At 40.6% G+C, this 26,848-nt stretch overlaps 1 protein-coding gene across 7 annotated transcripts in view; it reads left to right on the top strand.

The window, feature by feature from the left end:
* The window catches only part of SIM1 (SIM bHLH transcription factor 1), a 67,307-nt gene that overhangs the window by 29,344 nt on the left and 11,115 nt on the right, over nucleotides 1-26,848 (top strand). For all 7 annotated transcript variants that reach the window (XM_075923927.1, XM_075923928.1, XM_075923930.1 and 4 more), the window contains 2 exons: nucleotides 16,365-16,530; nucleotides 25,091-25,496. In XM_075923927.1, the coding sequence (XP_075780042.1) occupies nucleotides 16,365-16,530; nucleotides 25,091-25,496 (572 nt within the window). The remainder of the gene's footprint in view (nucleotides 1-16,364; nucleotides 16,531-25,090; nucleotides 25,497-26,848) is intronic.

The following is a 26,848-nucleotide window of genomic DNA, read 5'->3' as shown; positions in this document are numbered from 1 at the left end:
TATGGATGGTTCAAAAATCAGAATTCTGGTTAGCCAAAAATTATTGGGGTTTCAACATGGATTCTTGTTCTGATGCAGAACAAAACTGAAACCTTTAAATAAGGGAGACTGAATAAGAGAGAGTGGCAACTTGATCTGAAACTTCCACATCCTACAAGAGTGCCCTAACTACTGAGCTATTGATTCCTTGCCAGAGGATGTGGTGAAGGCTAGGACTTTAACGGGGTTCAGAAAAGAAGTAGACATATTCATGAAGGTTAGGTCCAGGATGTTTAGGAATGGTGTCCTTAGCCTCTGTTTGTCAGAAGCTGGAACTGGATGACTGAAGAGGGATCACTTGGGGTATGTCTACACTACCCTCCTATTTCGAAATAGGAGGGTAATGTAGGCATACCGCAATTGCGGCTACATGCAGCACGAACTAGGTAGTTCGAACTAGGCTTCCTAGTTCGAACTACTGTTACTCGTGGAATGAGGAGTAACAGTAGTTCGAACTAGGAAGCCTAGTTCGAACTACCTAGTTCGTGCCGCGTGTAGCCGCGCGGCACGGGGTTCGAACCAGCCGGGATTTAAAAATGGCGGCGCCCGGCTTATGCAAATGAAGCCTGGGAAATTCAAATCCCGGGCTTCATTTGCAATTGCGGTATGCCTACGTTACCCTCCTATTTCGAAATAGGAGGGTAGTGTAGACATACCCTTGATGATTACCTGTTTCTGTTCACTCCCTCAGGGGCATCTGGCACTGGCCACTGTCAGCAGACAGGATACTGGGCTAGATGGACCTTTGGCCTGACCCAGTATGACCATTCTTATGACTATTTTGGAGTCAGGGTATCTCTCTCAGGAGTAGACCAGAAATTGCATTCTGCCCCTGAGAAACTTTGCAGATGAAAAAATGTTTAATTAGAAAATCCCCAACCAACTTTAAGCATCAGGAGACAGATAGCAGGAATAGCAGTTAGAAGGAGGATGTAAAATAGAACATGTCACCCTGCTTTATTTTACAACCTATATTACATTTCTTGCTACATCTTCTTTCTGTTCCTTCAGCATATAAGTTGCACTCATTTTGCACACCCATTGAAGGTCCAGTCAAAATTAGTGCAAGCTACATGGTTTTTCCATTTATACCCGGCCAATCTGCACATGCTGTGTAACCTATACCAGTGAATTTGTTTGGTAGGAATGTGTGGGAGCTGCACCTGCTTATACCAGGCCCTGTGTTTATTATCAGTGACCTCAATGCCATGTGGTAGAGTCTTACTGTCTGGAGAGTGCTCTGTGGTGAATGCAGAAATTATAAACTGTTGTCCTACTTGCTTGGTAAGGGAACAAAGGCCAAGAGTTTCAAAAATAGGAGCCTGACTTTGGACTCTTCAGTCCAAATTTAGGTGCCTAGGATGAGAGTCTGTGCTGTGCTTCTAAGAAGTAAGTGCAGCACAAAAGTTACAGCCCAATGGGTAAGGGGCTAGTGTGGTTTTAAGTCATCCTGGTACCTGTCCAATCTTTGGCTGCTACAGGTGCTGCAGAAGCTCCTGGAGTAACTTAACTAGCTCTCTGGGTCTGTTAAAATTACAGTAGCCTTCCCAGGCTTCAGTATGAATTATAGTGCTGTGAGGATCTTCTGCAATTCTCTCTGACCCCTGGAATGCCCCTCTCATTCCCAGCCTTACCCTTGTCCAGGTCTTGCAAATAGGCCCTGGGAAGGCACTGTTCGCAGTACCTGTACAAGAATCCTCTTACTGCCAGAAATGCTTCTGTTTAGGTGTAAAGGTGACTGAGTGGGAGGGAATATCTCACCTCTAAATAATTGTATTGATTTTAAATTAGGGATCTTTGAGCTTGCCATATCTTCTGTTGAAACTAATGGAAGCTGCTAGTTGCTCGTCACTTTTGAAAACCAGACCTATTTATTTAAGTTCCTAGCTGTGGACTTAGGAGTATAAGTTTTGCCTTTTATGTTTGGAAATCTATGTCAAAAAATCTAAAGCTACCATTCTGAAACCTCTTTTTTGCATAAACATCACAAATGCTTATTTATTGAGTTATTTCTAATAGTTTCTGCTCAGATAGGTACATAATAACTGTGGTAATACATGTGTTCAAACAAGTATTTTTATTCATAGAATACACCTCAAATTTATTTTAGCAGTTTAAATAAGAGAGTCTAATGTATATTTAGTCAAGCATTACAGTGGTGAGGGCTTAAGCAGATTAGAAATAAATGAAACCAATTAAAGAACATGTCTCTGAAATTTGATATGTCATAGATGTGAATGAACTGTTTGCACAGTAACTGTAAAGAAATCATTAATGATTAACTATCTAGAAGAGTTTAATCAAGGATAAACAGTATAGGATATAGTCAAAAACATTTCGGTTAAATATATGGAGATTCTCAAATAATAAGAAACACTTGGCATCAACAGTGGCTTTGGTACTGCTTTCTGTAAATACATTTAATAATAATATATTAATTTGCATGACTATAAAACCGTGATGGCCAACCTCGGCTAGTGAGTGAGCTGCATGAGTAGTCCTCTTTAATCTCAGTGGGCTGCAAGATTGTAGTAACCAAGACAGTCTCTCAGGATAGAATTAGTTTGATAACAGCACATGTGTACCTAGAATTTACAGGATGTGCCAGCTGAATCATAGCAGAGAGAGCATCAAAGTTGTGTGCAATCAGAACGCGCCTTGCGTCCCATGCTCTTGTTTTATGTGTGTATTGCTTTAATAATACTCATAGGAAAAAAACTATGCAGATGGAAACCATCAGAATCTGACAACCCTGCACATGGGCAATAGTGAACAAAATGCCTCATGGGCCTCACACAGAGCTCTCATGTGGCTCATGGGCCACAGGTTGCCACCACTGCTATGGTTCCTAGGAGCCCTGGTTCTGGACCAGACTCCATTGTGCTGGAGACTATACAAAGAGAGAACAAAAAGATGGTCCCTGCTCCATAAGACTTGTGCTACAGTAGCACATAGAAGCCACAAATGAGATCAGGGCCCTGTTTTGCTATGTCATTTACACTGGTAACAAGAGAGAGTCTCTGCAGAGCCTGCCCCACAGAGCCTACGTTTGAAATAGACAAGAGAGACAAAGGATTGGAGAAAGGAAATGTTATCTCTATTTTCACACATGGGGGGGCCTGAGATAGAACAATTACATGTGGGACTTGCCAGAGCTCTGTGTGCTTAACTTTGATCCCTTAGGACTAATTGGTAAAACTCCATTGACTACAATGGGAGCATATGTGGGCCAATGCTAAATACTTTTGAAAATTGCTCTTAGAAAATTTCACTTAGAAACTTGGCAAAGGTCATATAGGAACTGTGTAGGCAGGCCCACTAACCGGGGATGAAGGGAGGGCAAAAGGAGCAAATATATCTGGGCCTGGAAATTCAAAAGGCCCAGGGCTTCCTGCCACAGGTGCTGCTACTGCAGCAGCTGGAGCCCTAGGCCCTTTAAATCACCACCGGATCCCTGTGTGACATATTCTGGGAGGCACTAAGAGCTGATGGGGAAGAGAAGTGGTGGCAGGTCTGTCTGGTGCTGAGGGCTGGCTACCCCAGCTTTGCCCCTCTTGCTCAAGGCCCTACACCTTACGGGAGCATGGATTTCCCCCTCTAGCTTTGCCCCAGGTCCCAGCAATTTTGTCAGCTTCTATGTCTATGGGAGAACTGGGGCTTGAACCTAGATTTCAAGGGTCTCTGATCAGTATCTTAAAAGAGTCAATGGTACAGATTGAACTTCTCTACTCCAGCACCCTCTGGACCTGGCCAGTGCTGAACCATGGGGAGGTCAATATTGTCTAGCACCATTACCAACACTTCCACGGCTTACTGGGCTGTTAGAGTACATTTCTTAGTAAAGTAGAGCTAAACAACAGCATAGAACACTGAGAGCTAGGAGTGGTGGCTGTAAACAAACTTTATGGGATCACTGAAACTTGGTCACACCCATGATAGTGAACATCCGGCTAACTATAATCATGCTGGACAATGGAGGTTGCCAGACCAGAGAGGTTCAACCTGTATTAAAATAATAATTTTAGCATATAAACATGTCATTAATAAAGAGTATAGCCTGTTCAACAGTAAAATGGGAATATTCTCATGCTGATGTGTGAGAATTTATATCTATGCTAGTGTACCATTAATACTAATAGGAATTATTGTACATGCATAAATCTTGACACACTGATGTGAGAATACAACCAAAGCTCAATTTAAAAAACTCCAAACATTTTTTAAAGACAAAATTCAATTTCCCCTTTATTTAATAGGGTTTTAGATCATCCTGCCATGTGCTTTTTTTAAAAAAAGTATGAATTGAAAATAATGGACAACAATGTTATAAAAAGTCAATCAATCCAACAACATTTCCAGTGCAGACTTTGTAGGGGTGTGCCATGAGATTCTTCATTGTTGAGCCGCTGTCAGATGAAATGTGGAACTAAGTTCCTTTCTTTATGTATTTGGTGACTGTCCAAGTAGACATTAGAGTTCTCATGGCACTCTTCACAATGCATAGCAGACAGCCTTTCCCTTAGCCAACTTTCTCATTATCAAGCAGGTTCTAATATCCAAAGCCTTCAAGAGGTATACACAAATACATATTGCTCCATTTACTTACACAATCACTGGATATATACCAGATGTGATTTTGGCCCACTGTGTTCTGAGACACCTTGCATTTGAAAGATATACTTTTTATAGACTCACATCATAGAAAGAAATTAGTATCATATTTTGTTACATTTATTTTACGCATGGTACATTTTTTCCATGTTACATGCAAGCACAGATGTAGATGGTAGTGGTATATAATTATCCTAAACTATCATAAGAATTTTGTTAGTAAAACAATTATAGATCCTTGCAATACACTTTAATTTAGTCAAAATCTCACGAAATCAAGCATACAAAGCATTGCTTTTTGGCAGCCAATCATACTACTTCTGTGTGTACACATAGATGGGAACAACAAGCTGCATCTCCTGATTGTTGGGTATATAGCTGTGCCAAGATGATCTAGAGGTCACATTTATCTTATATCCAACTAAAAAAAACCTCCAAACAATGAGGAGTCCTGTGGCACCTTAAAGACTAAGAGTATGTCTACACTTGCACCCTCTTTCAAGAGAGAGATGCAAATGAAGACATTTGAAATTGCAAATGGAGCCAGAATTTAAATATCCCATGCTTCATTTGCCTATTCACTTTATGGCGCTATTTTAAAATAGCGCTATTTTGAAATAACAGATGCTGTTAAGATGTGGCTATTTTGAGAGAAAACCCTTCTCTTGAAATAACCCTTATTCCTCATACATTGAGGTTTACCAGGTATTTCAAGAGAAAGGTTTTCTCTCGAAATAACCGCGTCTTAACAGCATCTGTTATTTTGAAATAGCGCTATTTCGAAATAGCATGATAACGCGAATATGCAAATGAAGCGCGGGATATTTAAATCCCGGCTCCATTTGCAATGTCTTCATTTGCATTCCTCTCTCAAAAGAGGGCGCAAGTGTAGACATACCCTCTCATTTATTTGGGTATACGTTTTTATGAGTAAAACCCATTTGACAGCAGGAGTGACTGACAATCTGCATGATGACACCAAGCAGGAAAAATACAAAAATTGCCTGTCAGTAGCTTTTTGAAAACATCTGCAGGCATCTAAATGTTCCTTTTATAGGAAACATCATGCTTGAGTTTTCCTGAAAACACCATTTCTTTCATACAGCCCATTTGGGCTTGTTAACGTGGTATGGTAGTGTTCATTAGTGGGATGAGAGTTCTAATGCACACCAATGTGTTGTGTACTGACTGGCCCATATAGACCCTGCTGACCCATTTCAGATAGTACTACATCAACACAGAGTAAGGAGTTTTTAGTTTGCCATGTCAGGGTATGGGCCAGTTAGTATATGACACATTGGCATGCATTAGACTTCACTCTCTTCTGAGACACACTGCTGCACTGGATAGACAAGTTCTTAGTTTGGAGATTCTTCAGTGTTTGGAGATTCTTCAGGCTAAATACACTGATGTGATTTGCAATGTGTGACTCTTGATGGGAGAAGATATGTCTGTCCCCACAGGCAGTATGCTACAAATGCCAACTTCTTAATGCTACTTACGAAGAAAGAAATGCCTGGAACTCAGTGACTGAGACTACTTTACACCACTATAGATACCAAAACTATTCTTATTATTAACTACAATAATAATAAATAATCTCTGGAAGGGCCTAATCCAAAGCCTACTGTGTCAAAGGAAGCTTTTTATTTACTTCAGTTGGACTTTGCATCAAGCCTGTGTGGTGCTTTTCATCTAAAAGTGTGTTACAAAGGAGGGTCAGTATCATTATCCCAATTTGCAGATGGGGAAACTGAGGCACAGAGAGGTGAAGTGATTAGCCCAAGGTCAGACAAGAGAACTCCACCGAAGTCTGGTAACAGGTGATGAGGGAACTGCAAAAGGTTCAGAGGTTCTTTTCATTCAGGTAAGAATTGTAAAATTTGGATACTGATGCAAAGTAAATGAAGACCATGTGTATCCAAATCTAAAGTCTGCTCTTGATCTCATTATTTTTGTCCTTGGCTTAAATGGGTGCAGAATTGGGCCTTTAGCTTGGAATTATCACAAGAGCTGAGTTTCTTGCAATATGTCTGATACTTCCTGTTTCTGGGCAGGTGAGAAATGCCAGAGAGCAGCCTTTCTCATTGTATATTGGCACTTGCCTTGCACTTGGAAGTACAGAGGTGTGTTAAACTGAAAAATAAAAGGAAGGCAGGTAGGAGACTTCAAAAAATGTTTTTGAAATTTAGACAGAGTTTTCTTAGCATTTAAGATGAAGAGGTGTGTTTTTTTTGTTTTTTTTTTGTTTTGATTTTTAATCACAAGTGGTTCACCCATCTCTACTGACAACATTAAGGAAGGTTACATGAAACTCCCTCCTGACATATCTTGTAAGCAACTGGCTCTTTCCCCCCATTGCTGAGATACTCTGTACAGGAGCATGGGCCATAACAGATGAGAAAGCTGTCCAGTCTGTTGTGCCATCTGCTACTTCGGAAAGTGATGGAGACAACAAAGAGCAAGAATCTGTTTTCCTTTTATTCATCAGCTAAATGAGGCTTCCTCAACACTGAGAGGGGGTAGAAAGCAGCAATGATACAAGTGGACATTTTTTCAAAAGTAGAACAAAGATTTATTATAGCACAGTGCTTGCATACGAAGAAAACAGACTTTTTTCTTGCTCCTAGTATAATTAAACTGAATGAAGAACTCAGTGAAACAGACTGAATATGGATAACAGTGCACCTCCAGCAATGTGGGTTTTCTTTATTATTTCTGTTTAACGTTCCCATTTCTATTTCATTTTATGTCATTAGCAGAAACAGTTTTTTAGGGCCACTAACCTACAGATGTGCCAATTGCAGTAATATGTTATTTTAAAAACAACAATACAATATCTGTGTATAAGTGCAGGGAATGACTATATGTAATTAGTGGATTCAATGAATGGCTCAATAACTTGATGACCAATATATTGAACAATTAAAACTAAAACACACTTTCTGCTGTGGGAACAGATGCTTGCCACATCTCATCAGTAATGTTATGTGATCATGTTTACAATGCATAACCCTATTGTACTGATATCCACTTACATTTATGTTCAGATAATACAAAAGACTCATCGTATGGTGTTAATGATCTTTACATTCTGTTAATGGATTAATGCTATTTCAAGGCACTGATATGGGTTGTGTAACAGGGCATACTGGCCCTTTAAGAAAAACAACAGGGCTATGTCTACACTTGCGGCTTCTTGTGCAAGTATGGCCGTTCTTGCGCAAGAATCTGCAGAGCGTCCACACTGCCTACCCACTCTTGCGCAAGGAAATGTACAGTACTGTGTGTTAAGAGAGGGCTTCTTGCACAAGAGCTATGCTCTTTTTTAACAGGTTTAAGCCCTCTTGCACAGGAGCTCTTGCGCAAGAGGGCAGTGTGGACGCTCGGCAGGGATTTCTTGTGCAAGAAAGCCCTATGGCTAAAATGGCCATCAGAGCTTTCTTGCGCAAGAGAGCATCCACACTGCCATTGGTGCTCTTGCGCAAAAGCACTGCTTGCACATGGCAGTGTGGACGTTTTCTTGCACAAGACTCCTTGCACAAGAACCCTTGTGCAAGATGGTCTTGTGCAAGAAACCGCCAGTGTAGGCATAGCCCAGGATTTTTTCTTGCTTTAGCATGGGGTAGGGGAATTCTGGGAGCTGTAGTAGTTCTCAAGGCTCATGGGAATTAGCTGTTATAGCAGGAGAACTGAGAAGAAGTGCTAGATGATATAAATACCCTCATTTCCTGAAGAACAAAGAGACTGTGGAAGGAGAAAATTTCTGGCCCTTTCTAGTAAGGCCCCGGCAGGAGTAAAGAGGTGTAAAGGGCATAGAATTTGAACCTGGTGATCTCTTCTGGGGGCTCAAAACCAGACTTCTGGCAGGAGGTGGAGAAAGAAAGTTCCTTTCACAGATTCTCTGTGGCAAAGGTGGGAGGATTTCCTGTTGTATTCCAGAATAGGTGGAGCCTGGGTTGAGCAGGATAGATAAATTACCCAATGAAGGAACCTGAGCCAATAGCCACAGTACCACAACAGAGAGGTAAGCCACTGCTACAGATTGCCTAGTGCTGATATAATGTTTGCATAATTAGTGTGGTATTAATGCTGCTAAGTTAAACTCCCATGCTAGCATAGGGTTATAATGTATCAATACAGATGTGTATCTGGGTGTAAGAATTGACAAGTTAGTACCTTTTAAACTTTTGTGAACCAGTGTTTGTCCCAGTACTTCTGTAACCCTTCCGCCGGGTAGGCCCGGCAGCAACCAGGGCCAGGTTCAATATTTAGGGGTCCATCTCACACAGAACCAGCTCAAGCCCCCACTCAGTACCCTGGGAAATTCACACACCCATGGGCCTCTCTGAGAGGCAATGCTTCCCCACTTACAAGCACAGAGTCTGAGTGTAGAAAATAAACTTTTAATGAAAAAGAGAGAGAAGTCACATGGCATTATCTTGGGAAAATACCACAAACACAGTTCTTAGCACCCTCCCCCACAATTAACTGTCCCAGCTCAAAAGGATTGAGCAATGTCTTTTGCCTCTCAGGCTCACCAGTCTAACAAGGTAAGGGTTCGATTCACTTACCCAAACTTTTTCCGTACCCCACATCAAATGCCCCACTTACAGCTCTGTCCAGTCAGTGCAGACCCTGACACATCATCCTGATGACTCTACTCCTTGAACCTGAGGCTATGCCACCTTTGTGCTGCTCCTACCTGCCGCCCACAGGTCGTTTCCACCAGCCACACTGCTAACCACACCTCTGGCCGCCTACCACCGTGCCTACCGGCCGCCCGCCAATTGTTCCCACCAGCTGCTCCACTGGCTGCAATGAGTCTGGCTCCTGGCCAAACCAGTGATTTCAGCTCTTAGCATATGTCTACACTACCCTCCTAGTTCGAACTAGGAGGGTAATGTAGGCATACCGCACTTGCAAATGAAGCCCGGGATTTGAATTTCCCGGGCTTCATTTGCATAAGCGGGGAGCCGCCATTTTTAAAACCCCGCTGGTTCGAACCCCGTGCAGCGCGGCTACACGGGGCTCGAACTAGGTAGTTCGGAATAGGAATCCTAGTCCGAACTACCTAGTTCGAGCCCCGTGTAGCCATGCTGCACGGGGTTCGAACCAGCGGGGTTTTAAAAATGGCGGCTCCCCGCTTATGCAAATGAAGCCCGGGAAATTCAAATCCCGGGCTTCATTTGCAAGTGCGGTATGCCTACCTTACCCTGCTAGTTCAAACTAGCGGGGTAGTGTAGACATACCCTTAGTGATTTCAACTCTTTAGCCACAACCTAGGCTGGCCAAAGATTCCAGCTTCCACTGAACTAGCAAAAAGACTCGTCATGAAGTCTGCTTTAGGTCTGTCCTTAAAACCAGGAGGGAAGGGGCAGGTTGAGCCAGTCTTACAGCTCACACCTGGCAGGCATGAAGCAGGCTGCCTCAAGACCTCTCTCCCCCCCCCCCCCGCCCCAACTCAGGTCAGTCAACTCTGGCAGGGGGAAGGCTTGTTCCTCTGAGAACTCTTACAATGATGGTGTCTCTCCTGTAAGCACTTGTGTTATATTTTACAGTTCCCGCATGATTTGTGACCCCACAACAGCCCCAAATTAGTTACAACACACCACATTCCATTCCAACACTAATCCTCCATCAGCTCTGGCTGAATTGGATTTACATAACCACACCTCGGATTCCTTCCCCCTCTTGGCATGAGCTGTATTTACATATCAACAGTTAACAGTTAATTATCTTGCAGAGCTCAATAATTGGGTTATGTCTACACTCGCGGCTTCCTGTGCAAGTATGGCTGTTTTTGAACAAGAATCTGCAGAGTGTCCACACTGCCCGCCCGCTCTTGTGCAAGAAAATTTACACTACGGCGTGGTAAGAGAGGGCTTCTTGTGCAAGAGTTATGCAATTTTTTAATATGTGTAAGCCCTCTTGCGCTGGAGCTCTTGCGCAAGGGGGCAGTGTGTACGCTTGGCAGGGATTTCTTGTGCAAGAAAGCCCTATGGCTAAAATGGCCATCAGAGTTTTCTTGCGCAAGAGAGCATTCACACTGCCATGGGTGCTCTTGCGCAAAAGCACAGCTTTCACATGGCAGTGTGGACGTTTTCTTGCTCAAGACTTCTTGCACAAGAACCCTTGCACAAGATGTTCTTGCACAAGAAGCCGCAAGTGTAGACATAGCCTTCAAGTGAGCACACCTACCCCCAGGGCAGCTCTCTCCTTTTAGCTGGCTGATAGCATGCAGTAATTCAACCCCAGCTTACACTTCTATATGTTTTCTCCATAAATTACTAGACTATATTCTGTTTTTTGATAGAGCAGTTGTGGTCCCCAGAGAAGCTTTTATTACCATATTGACGCATATGGAAATGATGTAAAAGAAGGGTCAGTCATGAAAGAATCCATCAAAAGGCTGTGTTCTTGGGATTCCCCCGAACTTTTATTTCATAAGTAATACATTTTTTGCATGAGTGTCACTCCTCTTATGTCACATCAGGTTGTATGTCAATTATGTCAATTCAGGTTGGGGTTGAATTACTGTAGAAACCTTCTGCTCCAGCCTTTTCCTCAAGGAAAGAGCTGTGCATGGAGGCTTCCCATCTCACTCTGAGTCCAGTTGTTTCATCTGGTGAGGGAGAAGGGGGAAAAGGAGCAGGGTCAAGCACCCAGCCTCGTCTTACTCACAAGTTTGGTCCTTCTCCTGTAGATCACTTGCTTTAGCAGCTACTGCTTCTCTGCCTTCTTGAAGCACTCATCTCCTGACTGCCTTCTAAAGCTCACTTTTAAGCAGATCCTCCATAGAGGAGCATGCCTGGCAGCTGCTCTGTGGCAGGACCTTCTTGGAACAATACTGTCACACCACTTTTAACTTTCATTTGCAGTTGGTTAACACCATCATGGGAAGGCAATAGGACCTTGTGGTCTGCTCTGTCAAAGTCTACAAAGAAGTCCAACAGCATGACCATGAAGTTCTAACCTGGGTCCAGGGCACAAGGAGTTTATTGTTTGGTGTTACTAGAGATATCTCTGCTGTGCTTCGAGTGTGAACCCTGAGTGTGAAGTATTCAGGATGTTGTTTGATGTCACATGTTAGAGATTGGTGGTTACTACATTTTTACCTATTTTTCCCAGGAATGGGAAGCTGGAGACAGGACAGTAGCTGGAGAGAGCTTCAGGATGCTGCCTTCTCAAGGACTTGGATAATTATTGAATTTTCTAAGGAGTTTGGTAGAAGGGCATTGATTACTTCTGTTAATTGCAGGCATAGTTATCCATGGGCTTTTATTAGCCAAGAGGAGCATGGATATTTTTGACCTGTAGCCTTGGTATTTTTCAGAACTTCCTGAGCTTTGGCACATGTGATGGGACCAAACTTATCACGGGTGAGGGGCTGGATGATACAACCTAGTTAGGGACTGCGTTTTCCCACCACTTGGCTTATTATATACTTGGTTGATCTTTTCAGTAGAGACAGCTCTTCACAGCAGTCAGTGCTTGGTCTGGTGTCTGTACTGACTAGCCTCCTCACTATGCAAAATAGCAAAACTGGCCAGGGAGTCAGAATGTATTTTTGCATAATTGCCATTTTGAGTTTTTGCTTGTGTACTTACTCTGCTGTAGTTCATCTGTGAACTATAGTGATGTTATTGACACTGTGGTTGAGTGGCCAAGCCATGAATAGATGTGGAGAACAGTGACTACTATTGCACTAACTCCTTGGTGCACTTGCCTTCTACTTGGGTGGCTTGTTCAAATATGATGTCTTGGAAATTGAGAAAGTTCTTGATATTTTCAGGAGCAGACAAATACCCTATTGGAGAAAGGGAAGCTCTGGCCACTGGCTGGATAGATGGTTACAAGACCAGGACAATAATATTTTGGTGATATCTCCCGTATCCAGAGCTAAGGTCTGACATAATGTCTGGTTGCATGTATAGACTAATTGGGAGAATTATATGGTTTTCAGGTGGGCCATGAGATTGAATGCTATGGTGTCACTGAGACAGTCTATGAAAGTTGAGGTAGTTGAAGAAAAGGAATCTGGGGGATTCTGATACCATGGAGGGCAGCAACTCTGGACATTCATCCATGAAATGATAGTTTTCAGCTAGTTATGTACCCCACTAGCGGTCTGATGTTTCTGTGAGCCTCTGCCTCCCAGATCATATGGATTCAATCAAATGTGATTGTGTCTGAGCTGAAATGTCTTCTGCATCTCACACTGAAAAGGAGCAGAACCAGTACTCACTGTCTTGTCTTTTTTTCTGGTGCATTTTGAAGTCTGTCTTGAGTTGTGATGTAGTATCCTGTGGGGACTAACAGTGCCAGGATAGAGTTGCAGGTGATATTGAACCTTGTCTTAGTGATGCAAGCAGGGACATGTTCTCCATCCAAAAATGAGATCATAAATGGTGACCACTGACTTTGCATTCAGCTGCAGGAGCTTTAGGCTACTATTTCCTCCTTCTCTGGTTACACAGGTTAATCACTGAGCAGTTAGCTTTAGGATCTATCCTAGCATACAGTATTCTTGTGGGACGTATTCTCAACCCAGTGATAGTGGAGATTAGGAAAGAAATGAGCTATTGGGGTTCAAAGTTGTTTGAAAATATTGGTGTTATAGTAGTGGGGGCCATTTCTTCCCATCTTTTATCTTCTTTGTTATGATCAGAAGGTATGAATAGAAGATTCTGTTCCAGGATAGACATGGAGCTGACAGGGCTAGGTTGTAGTAGGAACAGTGTAGTAGGAACAGTAGGTAGCCAACAGAGTTAAATTAGCCATTGAAATTGTATAGCTACAAAGAAGAAGGAGATAGAGATGCTAATAAAATGACCTCAGTGCTTACCAGTAATGTTGTGACCATCTTGTCTTCTTAGTTTTGTTCTAATATTAATTTCCCCTGCAGTCTTGTTGCCACAAGGAAGGTGTTGGTCAGAGTTGGAAGTTATGAACATTTTTGGAGGACCACCGATTACACATTGTGATGTTTTATAATTAAACATAAAGAATGCTATCATTCTTCATTTTAATGTTACATTTGATCTTTCACGCAATCAAACAGAAAATTGATAGCACTTATCTGTGCAGAAACAGTTCACATGTGCATAGAGATAGGCTTGTACCACAGTCCTGAAACCAAACACTCCCAAAATTAATGAGGATAAAAATTAGTCATAAAATTTTGTTGCTATGCTTTACTTTTCTAATAAGCCACGTGAAAATCCTGGATCCAAAGGCTCAAAATATTTGGGATGTATAAAACACAGATTGAAATGTGACACAGGCCCGTCTCTATTAAAGTCAACATTTGGAGAAATGAATTCCTTAAAGAAGCAGCTAAGCATTACAAAACATTAATTATACACTGTGGAAACATCTGTCTATTGTAAACTGGAGATACTGTACTCAGCTACTGTTCTAATTACAGTGACTCATTTATACTGTACGGTATGTTTCTTTTAGAGAGACAAGTCCTTCAATAGGAAATCTGTTCTACTAACAGCTTTGTTGATTACCTGGTACAAACAAGTTTTAGTCTGGAAATAGATGTATTGACCATACATTAATTTGTCTGTTCAGCAGGTTTATTTATATAGCTATTCAGAGATTCATTATGTTTAATCATTTGAATATATGAACGCTTTTAGTCATTTATCAGGTTTGTTCCTGCAGCCATGGTATTTATTTGAAAGAGTTTCATTGTACTAAGCAGAGAAATGCAGAAGCTGGGGCACAGTTCATGTATATTTTTAACTGGCATGGTTTACATCAATGTATACATGATTATGGTTCAGGATATAGCAGGTAGAGATTGTTGAATGATTTGTTATTAATAGTTTTCGTAAAGGGCTAGTCTGAACCTATAGTTTCAGTCCTGAGTATGAAGAAGCGTGCAACTGTACTGGTCCAGAAATGAATTGCTCCCCTGTCCTCCTCTTGCTCTATTGACTGGCACAAAGGTGACACAGAGCCATCGCCCTGGTTTGTGGGAGGCAGGATGAGGAATGCAGCCTTTTTTCTTCCTTCTCCGCAAGCCATGATCAGAGTAGGCTCTGTATGATCATATGGTGAGACAGGAGTTGCTCACTTCCTATTCCCCTCATAGAGTCTCATAGATCAAGGGCACAGTTTTAAGAATTTGTCTCCTATTTTGGGTAGCAAATCAGTGTGAACTATTGTTGATTTTCTTAGAATGCATTTGTTATTTTAAACTGTTCATTAAAAAATTGGAATGAATAACCTTCTTATTTTGTGAACTGGTAGTTTTGACTACTCAGTGATTGGTCATTTAAGTTTCATGGCATTCTTTTTTTATTCTCCCAGATTGGATAACTGAAGATCTTTAAACAGGAGAATAATGAATACAGTAGTACATTTTGGGTTGGATAATTTGTGAAAGTTTTAAGGTCCACAAACATAGTAAGAAATATGACTCAATTGTGAATACTTGGGAATGATGAATGGCACTTTTGAGTAGACACTTTTTAGAGCCAAGACATAGTCATAGGAAAATCTCAGAGAGATAGTCATGTAAGTTTGTACCTATAAAAACAGTGAGGAGTCCTATGGCAACTTAAAGACTAACAGATTTATTTGGTCATAAGCTTTTGTGGGTCAAAACCCTTTTATTAGATGTATGTAGTGGAAATCAGAGTTAGGGATATATCTATATCTATATCTATATCTATATCTATATCTATATCTATATCTATATCTATATCTATATCTATATCTATATCTATTTATTTGTGTCTTTCTATACTCCCTACTTTGTGATTTCCATTCCATGCAGCTGACAAAGTGATTTTGACCTACAAAAGGTTATTCTCAAATAAACATTAGTCTTCTAGGTTCCACTGGACTTCTCATTGTTTTTAGTCACAGGAAAGTAATTTTTTAAATGTGTAACACCGACGCTACAGCCAACTCTTAACTAGACAGTGACATATGCATATTTCTTGGAGTGGTGGATTATTATGCCTCAGTAACAGTGTCCTGAATGAATTTATTATAAAACAACAACTGTAATTAACATCCTCTTTGAACAAAGCTTTGATCATGTGTATGTGATTATTTGGAGAATCCGGTCATCTATGTCACTGTTATTCTCTGATACAAATGATAACTGCATAGCACAGCATTTGTTGCATGTACTTGTCTATACATCTTTTGAGTAATGCTATGCAAAAGATGGGAGCTCTGTTTTGTGAAAGATTGTGAAATTTCAAAGTCTGACACTGAATCAGAATGAAACCTGAAAATTCTGAAATGCTCTGAAGGAAAATTCCAGAAAAAAAAACACTAATTTTGGGTTGACTGAACTATCTTGTTTCAAAAATGTCATAAAACTCTGTTTCAATACTTGCAAAACTTTTATCCTTTTTTTCCCTTCCAAAATGAAATTCTGGAATCAACTCAATATTATGACGTGTTTTGAATTCAAAAGAATCCTATATTCCAATGGAATATGGTTCTGTCAAAGTTTCTCTGATCAGTTCTACTTCTGAGTCCACTATTTCCCTATAGAATAAAACATTAATTGCATTGTCAGGGTTTTTCAATAAATACCTATTGTAGAAAAAACTAAAACTATTCAGTTGTCCTGGATGTGATTACCCTTCCCTAATACTAATTGTTTCCAACCACTATGAGGAAAACATGTCAGGTTAAGATATGGACTGAGTTTATGTATTCTATTTCTGCCTTAATAGGGATACCGAATATAAAGGACTACAACTCTCCTTGGATCAAGTGACAGCAACCAAGCCATCATTCTCATATGCAAATTCAACTCCAACCATAACAGACAATAGAAAGGGAAGCAAATCACGGCTCTCAAGCACCAAGTCAAAATCAAGGACATCACCGTATCCACAGGTAGCTATCTGAACAAGATGCTTATATTACAAAGCTTTCCTTACTTCATAATTTGGTCTAGGATGACTTTCAAACATGAAATTAGAATTGGATAAGGAAAGTGCACCTCAGTATGAGTGAAGGCTAGCAGAATCAGGCCCATAGACTATAAGATCTTGAGGACAGGGATGTGTTTTTAGGACAGGGATGTGTTTTTGGTCTAGGATGACTTTCAAACATGAAATTAGAATTGGATAAGGAAAGTGCCCCTCAGTATGAGTGAAGGCTAGCAGAATCAGGCCCATAGACTATAAGATCTTGAGGACTGGAACTGTTTTTCTAGCTGTATAATAAGCTGGAGAAGGAAAGGCAGTAGGAAGCATATGAGTGGAGATTAGTGGTGAAATGAAGTAAAAGAGTTTCTAGGAGGGATTAGGATGAGATGGCTTGGTGAACTGGAGAGGAAGAAGATTCTTCCAGGCACAAAGCTGTAAATGGGAAGAATAAACATAGGCAGATGGTGTTAGGTTTCAAAAGACTTTAATTTCCCATTTATCAGATTCAGGATTATATTTAAGAAAATCTGTTATATAGAGTCAAATTTCCAATGGACCTCCAAAGAGGTGCTTGCAAAAGTCTTTGGCTGTACAGAACCCAATATTTGATCAGGAAAATATGGTTTATCAAGCATGCAAACTGTTGTGGCTACCAAATATTGAGCCCTATGCTATGGGTCTAACTCATACGAAGAGTCCCATGAGCTTAGTGGAGATACTTACATGAGTAAATGGTTGATAGTCAGATAGTTGTGGATGCCTTCAAGTCCAGTCCTATAGTGTTAACTCTTGATATTGTCTCCCTGCAAGATAAGTATTTTCAGAACTGGGTTCTTAAAGTTAGGAGTCTAAATTCATATTGTGGTGCTTAAATAAATGGCCTATTTTTCAAAAGTGCTTAGGATCCAGCAGTTTTAAGTCACTGCAGTGAAAGCTGCTGGGTATTAAGCACTTTTGATAATGGGGCTCCTTATTTGGGCACTTCAGGGTGAACTCAAGCTCCAAACTTTGTGAACCCAGTTTTGAAAATGGCCATTATATTTACTTTCTTCCTATTTTGGTCACATTACATTGGGTGTTACTCAGCAGAGCTTTGTCTAGAATTGTCTTCCCTCTGGAATGCTCACAATAAACAATGCTAATAAAATGTGTTTAAAGTTTTGAGAAATTGTGTGTACAAAATATTCCCAATTAAGTGTTTAGCTCTCTTTCTCAAGCCTGAAATTAGTATCCATACAGATTCCTCCTCCTTACAACCAACTTTTTTCTTTAGAAACCCTTTAATTTAATAGTGATTATTGCCTGAATGGGTATTTAGTTCCCAATTCTAATTACATCCTCATTACCAGCTAAACTTGGCAGTAAAGTCACAGACATAAAACTGTAACACTGCTAGTTGCCAATCTCCTTAAAAATGGTTGTACTGTTCTTTGTAGCACCCCACTACAAGCAATGCTGGCAGCTTGTCTGTACCTCGTCCCTTCCAGTCACCGAAGAAACTGTTGAAAGACCAACCAAAGCTGTTGTAAAGAACTTGGAGCAGGTGGTATTGCCTGTGCCCATCAGTTTTCAGCCCACATAATCTGCCACTTAGTTGTGGAGAATTGGAGAGTGACTCAAAGGCATGGTTGTAAAGTGACGATAGGGGTTTTGGCTCACATGTAGAGCCTAGTTTTTTGGGATGGGTTTCTTACTAAAATTAGTGCCATTGGACATGGAGATCCTTTGGGTTACCCAGCTGTCAATGGGTATTGTGATGGTACTGCAGAGTTTTTATGTTTGCGTATTTTTCCTTTTTTATTGCCTTGCTTCCTTATTCTTGGAAGAAAAACGGGAAAATATGCTTTACTGAGTGATGCCTGAGAATCTGCTCCTTTGCCAGCTGTGTACCACTAGGGCAGCTACATAAGTTGGGGACTGGAAGTCAAATAGATTTTAATAAATCTCAGTTGCTGGTCATTACTTGGGCAGGTGGTGGTTGGCTCATTTAACACAGTGATAACATTTTTCTTGCACCTCCTTTTAATGCTGACCAAGGTAGACCAAGATACTTGAAGAAAAGAGTCCTTCTGCTAGAACCTTTCTCACTAAAAATTATGTTGTTGAATTGCAGCAGGTGTTTGTCAAAATGTGTTTAATTTACATTGACTATAGCAGAACAGGGACCTGCAAAGCCTGCTTCAGGGTGGGAGAAGGTGCTGTCAAATGATAGCGCAGCCCAATATCCATTATATGATTATGAGGTTTGCTGCTGTCTGAATGCTCCTGCTCTGTTTGTGCAGCCTGATTATAGAAGTTCTGAGATTAAATACAGGAAAAGGTGTTAGAAGAAAGAAGGACGAGAGACTGATGAGGTTATTAGAGAATGGAAAGACTGAGTTGGCTTAAAGATACCTCTTTTCTCCTTCTCTGCTCCATTACTGTCTGGGTTTTCCCAAAATCTAGCTGTGGACATCATTTATTCGGTATCCCAAAGAGCTAGCCTGGGGCTTCATTTATTCTGTACATAGAAAATAACAACAGGATTGGAAAAACATTTTAATTGTGTCCTCTGAACAGCTGCTTTGGAGTTTAATCTTCTATTAATAATGATCTCTTAAAGAAAAAGTTGAAAGTTCCAACCTCTGAGGGAAACATTTTGCAGTCAGATTTTGATCAGCCTTTATTGCTGCATTTAAACCTCTTCCGTAGTTCTCTTTGGCTAAGGCTGTATTCAATAGTTGTCAGATTTTTAGTCATTATTAGACCATATATTTTTTACTGTAGTAATAACATTGTTCTATAAGTGCACATTAATAATTGCTAAGCTGCCATGCAATTGATGTTGATGCCAATTTTGCTTTATGTTTGCTCTAAAAGGAATGGTTGGGATTCATTTTCTAGCCCACATTCATTCTCATGCAGCCAGATCACCCACTGTTTTAAAGGGCTATGTAAGCACATTAGAATAGGGCCCAGTGGTCAACAGCCTCTCATTTGTTTACGGTTTCTTTCTGTAGCCTAAAGCTTTGGCAACTACCGATGTATTCTAAATAGCAGAGCAAAGCCCTTTTTTTTATAGTAAACATAACTCCTGATCTGGTGAAGACTCACTAGCAGTGGGGGTTATTTTAATGGACATGCTGTATTACTTTAATCTAAGCCTTTCACCATCTGTTCTGCCCATAATAGTGAATTCAAAAAGAACATATTTTACATTTCAGGGTTACATTAGTAAAAAGTAAGATAAAAGTGATTTAAAAGCATGCATATGTTCTTAGTACAATGCAGCCTGCATCTGTGATGTTTTTTCTCATGGCTAAGACACAAATCAAGAGAAAAAGCTGCTAATGCCTCATATAGTGAAAGTTTTTCATGGAAAAGAGGACTTCACTTTGAGAGGATTTCACTATATATTTAACAGTTTATAATGATAAAAACCTGAGCAGGCTGCCAGAAACTTAGGTAACGGTAACATCCATTGCATGAACATCTGGCATTATGTGTGAAGCTATCTATGGAAGGATGGAGGCTGAGGCCAGTGAGACACCTGCATTCACTGTTATGGAATGAGAGGTCAGGTGTATGTCTGGTGGGAGAAGTGACAAAAATATTTTAGTTTATAGTAGCCTAATAACATTTTTATGGCTTCTCTTAAACTGATCTTTAGATAGCCATGGGAGGATTGATTTCTTCCTCTTTCTACCTCTTCTTAAATAAAAGGCACATCACGGAGTCTAAATGATCCCTTTCTGATCACTTCTTATCAAACTGGCACACTGAACTAGCACTTTGGAACACAGCTCTGTTGTCTGGAAGTACCAGGTCAGTCTGTCAGGAGCTGGCAGCCCAGCAGGAAGCAGTTGGAAGACTGGAAATGGTCTGAAATAGATCATTTGAATTCAGTGTTGTTCCTTTTCTGCCAGCAATATTTTTAGCTTTGGAAGGTATGACTGATTTCAGGCGTTGCCTCAGACCAAAGAAGTCCTTCATCTTGCCCCAATCTTAATGTCCTAATTTTACTAGACAAGCCACATATTTAAAAAGTACTACCTGAGAGCAGACATGGAGAAAAATGAGTAAAGCAGACAACTTCCAATTATGCCAGAGCCATTTCTTTACAGAAAACAATTGGTTTCACTGCTTCTGATTGGCCATATTGCTCTTGAAATCAAACTCCATTTTCTGTGTCCTTTCATCACTTGGGTTAATTGTGCCTATTTCTAATGAGAGAGATGCCATTTTCATATCGGTTTCAGCAGAGCATGGAAGTGCTGCTTTATATCCCTTCTACAATTACCATTATGGAAAGTCACACTTCGGAGTTCCCCACTGGTGAACATCGTGTTCCCAGATGACATCAGGATGGGAAGGCAGTAGTAGAGACAGCTTGACAATGCCCAGTGGAGAAGCTGTAAAAGAAAATGTTTTAGGCTTATGTGTGCCTGGGCTATGGGCTGAGGATACGCATTCATATACAGGCAGGCTTTCTAGATCATGTAAGCCACAAATTGTATTAGTTTAATTTGGCCATGACCCTAGCAGCTGTACTATATCAGATATCAAATCACCATTTTTTACACTAAGTACAAAGAACATGCACAAAGTCTTGCTGTTTTTGGTTACTTTGCTATATGGCCATTACCTGGTGCATTTCTGACACACTGGCTATGCGCCGTATGGAACGGTTCCCTGCTCTGTGAGCTAAGTGTGTGAGACTTGTTGAATTCGAAGATCTTCACAGATGTCAAATTAACTTTGATTGCAACACAAATATATCAGTAGGGGAAAAAAACACTTTCCATGTTGGCAGCAATGTAGTCCCACAATAGAACCAGAAAGAAAAAAAATACCCATTAATGCCGAGCAAAATTTAGAATTTTCACCCTGTGAGAAATTTCAACATTTTGTCGTTACCCCAAATTGAAATGAAAAGTTGAAATTTAAAAAATTTTTATGGAACGGGAATTCTGAAAAATTGCTAGTTGGAAACATTCTTGATTGAGATGAAACTTTCTGATTTTGGGAATGTTAAAACACTTCATTTCTAGTCAGGAAACAGCTTCATTTTCCCATTGTACAGCATTTCCTCATGAGAGTAATTGCAGGGGAACCTGATGTTCCCATTGCCCATTCCTGAGGAAAATTTCAGTTTCCACTTGGAAAATAATTTTGACAAAAAATTCCCAACCAGGTATAATGCCAGTTATTTTATATGTGAGCTCCTCCTCCCCCCAAATTATTTTTTAAATATTGAAATAGTTTTACTTTGTATACATTTTTTGAACATCACAGTCCAAAAATGGAACTGAAAAGCATTTTTTGTGTTTAGTGAAAACTTTTATCAAAGCAATATCAACTTTTTTGTTTCCATTTTTGTGTGGAAAAAATGAAAATAATTGTCCCAACTAAATTGTTGTGTGGAAACATTTGTTTTTGTTGAAAAGCCATTTTTGACTATTTATTTTTGTATGAAAAAATTTCAAAACAAGCTCTAATGAAAATGTCCTTTCACAGAAAAGTTTGAGGATTTTTCATGCTAAGAAGTGCAGAGAAGCAGAGCCGTCCCACAACATTTTGTCACCTGAGGCGGGGAGCTCAAATGATGCCCCCTCTCTAGAGCAGAGAGAATACATATGCGCCAGCAGCAGACACAATTTTCTACACTCTGGGTCCTAGTGTCACCTCCCTCCCTCCCTCCCCGACAGTCTGACATCTGAGGTGGCCGCCTCAGTTCACTTCATGGTAAGGCCAGCCCTGCAGAGAAGAGTTTTGCTAGTTGGCACACAATGCTGTACCAATTAACTAAAATTCATAGATAACTGAAGTCCATTTATGTGAGCTAAGATAGGGTAAGGTATAATATGCTCTATTCCAATTATGGTACTACACTTGATCTTAGCCAACAAAGGCCAAAAAGCCAGGCTGAGAATCTTGGATGATTTTCCAGACTGGCTGATTTTAAAGGGCCTAATTTGTTCCTTGTTGTTCCCTCACCTTCATCTAAAACCCTATAGCTACGTCTACACTGGCCCCTTTTCCGAAAGGGGCATGCTAATTTTCAACTTCAGAATAGGGAAATCCGTGGGGGATTTAAATATCCCCTGCGGGATTTAAATAAAGATGTCCGCCGCTTTTTTCCGGCTTGGGGAAAAGCCGGAAAAAAGCGTCTAGACTGGCCCGATCCTCCGGAATAAAGCCCTATTCCAGAGGATCTCTTATTCTTTCAAAGTAGGAATAAGAGATCCTCCGGAATAGGGCTTTATTCCGAAGGATCGGGCCAGTCTAGACGCTTTTTTCCGGCTTTTCCCCAAGCCAGAAAAAAGTGGCGGACATCTTTATTTAAATCCCGCGGGGGATATTTAAATCCCCCACGGATTTCCCTATTCTGAAGTTGAAAATTAGCATGCCCCTTTCGGAAAAGGGGCCAGTGTAGACGTAGCCTATGTATCTGAAAGGGTCTGGTGTCTCCTAAGACTGTGAGATAAATAGAGTTGTACTGGACTGTTAGTCACTTACTCCATCCTGTGTAAATCCTTTCGTAGGTCTTTTACTAGAATATCGGTTAAATATCGGTTAATTTAATAGTCGATTAACCTTATGAATTCTTATTGGTTACTCAAATATTCTATAGTCCTGGGGGTGGGGCCAGCAATCAGTGCGCTCTGGCCCCACTCCTGAGGAGCCCTCTGCTAATCTATGCTGCAGGCTGGAGCGGGTCCAAGAGGGGAGCCGGTTTAAAAACCAGCATCCCCCATGAACCGGCTGCCTATCGCCCTGCACTGATACAGAGGCAGCAGCATGAGATAGCAGCAGCCCCTGTCCAGGGAGTGTGGGGAGCTGAGCTTCTGGACCCGGCATGAGCTGGAACTGAACTGGGATGCCTGCCTTCCTGGCTGGTAATACACTTTAAATGCAGAGCTGTAGTGGGGGTAGGTCCCAGACCTGGCATGAGCCAGGGCTGAGCATGGCTCCTGGCCAGCCCACTAAAAATGTTACTAACAAGAGGGATGGGAGGTCGGGGGTCAGAAATGTGTATAATCTATAGCATTAACCTATAAGCTTGTGCTTATCAGTTAATTGACTACACTATTACATCCCTATATTTTACGTTGTATTTTCTTTGGTGAACAAATAACAAAACATGACCGGGGTGCGCAAAGCTGCTACCATTTCTTGCTTAAACTCATGTTAGCCTTTTTGTCAGCAAACAAAGTTCATAACTCAATATGCTGCAGAAATAAGCAATTAAACACACACACACAAAACCCTGCCCCCCTTTCTCTGCACAAATAGTTCAACTGCTGGAGTTGCACAGATGGTTTAACTTTCCTGAAGTCAAACATATGGTCAGTACTTTTGATTGGTAAGTGCATAAGCTATGATTCTGGGTGATAATGAGGAGTTTCGTAGCAACTCAGTTTGATGAAAGAAAAGGTAGCTTATGTTTTTAGGAAAGCGATTTGCTTTGTACCAAAGAAAAAGGTTATTGAGTATTTGCAGGGGGAAAGGAGTTGAGAATTATAGGTTTTTTTAAACATATTAATTTGTGGCATTGATGTGCAGTACTAGAGAGGTGAGAGTTGCATTTTTGGTCCCGTACCACTCCATGATCTTGGATATAGCTGATGTAACAAGTTTATTCATATGTTTTGAGGGCCCATAGAAAGATATATAAGCTCAAATAAGCATTACTTATTCAGAAAAACATCCAGAAATTCATATGCTTTATCTTCAAATGTAGCTTTATCTTTAACTCCTGCTATGCACAACCCTCATTGCTGCAACTGGCCCCATACCTCTTCCTCCCCTTTGGTAGGTGCTGATTCTATCTGTCTTTTGTGTTTTCCTCCCCATCATTCAGTATTATTCTCAATAGAGACCTAATAGCTCTCTCTCCCTGCTCTGGTAAATGGTCTCCTCCTCTGGAAATAGGTGCCAGTGGTTTGTTTCCTTGCCTTCATGCAGCAGGGCAGTGTAACCCTTTTGGGTCCTGTGGATCCTCTGCTTTAAAACTTAGGAGCATGATGGAGCTTTTCTCCACAGTATTTTGAAATCCTCGAGTGCACCAGAACCTTCCTTTCCATCCACTGTAGTTGAGAAAGGAAACTCTGAGAAGACCAGCCACCACAGGTAAGAAAACGAAATATGTGCAAAAGTTAGGGAACATGAAATAGGAATTTCAAAATAAGTTCAATTTTGGTCTGGAGATGGGAGCATGTTCAAAGAGAGAGTTTATTTCTGTGCATTTTAAAATGTTTTTGAATGGAAGAGGGAGCTGAAGTATAGAACTGTTGAATATCAATTGAATGTTGCATGCTATACTTATCATGTTATAAGAGGATTTTTTTAAAGGGGAGAGTGGGATGTTTTCAGACTTTTCTCAGGTCTGTCTTGTCAGGTATGGGCTCATCTCAGAATGCTGTATGGCGAAAGACTGTGAGATGAGACCCCATGAGAGGAAGAGTAACTTTCCCCCCAGTCTAGTTGCTTATGTTGTCTTGTTCAGGTTTAGTTATTCCTCTTCCTTTCCTTTTGTGTTACAGTACTCTGGATTTCACACAGAAAGATCTGAATCTGACCATGAGAGCCAATGGGGTGGAAGTCCACTAACTGATACTGCCTCTCCACAACTAATGGAACCTGCCGAAAGACCAAGCTCTCAGCACCACGATGTTTCCTGTGCTTATAGACAGTACTCAGACCGCAGCTCTCTCTGCTATGGTTTTGCATTGGACCATTCCAGGTTGACTGATGATAGACATTTCCATACTCAGGCCTGTGAAGGAGGCAGGTGTGAGGCTGGTAGATATTTCCTGGGCACACCTCAGCCTGGAAGGGATACTTGGTGGGGTTCTCGTACAACATTGCCACTGACAAAAATTTCCCCTGAAAGCAGAGAAACATATGAAAACAGCATGCCCCACATCACTTCAGTGCACAGGATACATGGTAAGAGATAAGTATTTATTGAAACGGTACTATAGCAGTATAGGGCTACAATTTCAAAGGAATGACTTAGACATGCACAACTTGTATGCATGTGACTCCCAAGGTGTGTGCTCAAGTCAGGATTTGTGTGTCTGAAGTGGGAGTTGTGAAAGTGCAAGTCTGGGTTTTGATGACATAGCCCCTAATAATAAAATATTCTATTTATTCAATTTTTTTATCTGTGTAATTGAGTTTGGAACACATATTAAAATCTTAGCAAATGTGAAGATGTGCATTTACTATACATATTTTATTAATTTGAGAGAATTGGTGCAAGTTTGGATAAAATAAAATCTAATCCAAACTTTTTTTCAGCACCAAACCCAAATTTAATATTTTTTGTAATTTGCAAAACAAACAAACAAACAAACCCCCAAAAAACAAAAAAAAGGAAAATCGTTCTTTTTTTGTTTTTTAAGCTTTGATCCCTTCCAATGGTCCTGTCATGGGCTAAAAGTAAAAATGCTGAAAAAAACAAGAAAGGCTATTTTCCAAGTAATTCCAGCCAGACAAAGGAAAGGAATATCGGAAACTTCAAAAGAGCCCTGGTCTTGATTTGATAGAGTCAAGAGATTTGGCTAAAATTTACATAAACACTCAGAACATCGGGTGCTTATCCAAATCAAATTGTACTTCCAAACTTTTTGAGGATTATCCATAACAAGTTACCTTGTGCAGCAGATGTTTCGTATACAAATCCCCCCCAAAAGATGCCATGAGATGGAGAGATAATGACAGACTATTTAGACTATTTGTGAAAGTCCATTGTAGCAGTAGTTGTAAATGTTGAGAAAAGAACTGTATTGCAGTACTTGGTGTAACCTAGTAGCTATAAACATACAGCTACATATATATATTTCTCATGTTGTAAGTGTTGGTGATCATGCTAATGGGGTTATATAGAAATATTTTTATGGATATAGTGTAATCCTTACAGATAAGATAAAATATATTTATCACTTTTTTTTTTTTACTAAAGGCAATCAAATAAAGCTGCTAATAGAGCTTGGTTTTGATTTGTTTGTTAGTTTAACTTTTATTCCAGGTGCTTCAGTTCCACAGACCTATTACAGTGGATCTTCAGCCTGAATGTAGCTTTGGGGGCAGAATGAGACCTGTCAGTCACTATCAGGAAGTGAATGCCTCATGTTCTGAAGAACCTACCAGTTTCATTCTGCCTCCACAGTTGCAGACTGGCAGTTCCAAACCACACCTCTGAGGAACATCAGTCTTTCCCCCAAACAATTCCCCTTTAAACTGACTTAAAACATTTGACCTTTGCTTCCAGAGCTGTTCTTTAGGGTAAGAATGTG

Source organism: Pelodiscus sinensis, chromosome 3 (assembly GCF_049634645.1).
Source record: "Pelodiscus sinensis isolate JC-2024 chromosome 3, ASM4963464v1, whole genome shotgun sequence".
Lineage (NCBI taxonomy): Eukaryota > Metazoa > Chordata > Testudines > Trionychidae > Pelodiscus > Pelodiscus sinensis.
This window is presented reverse-complemented; position numbering and strand designations above follow the sequence as displayed.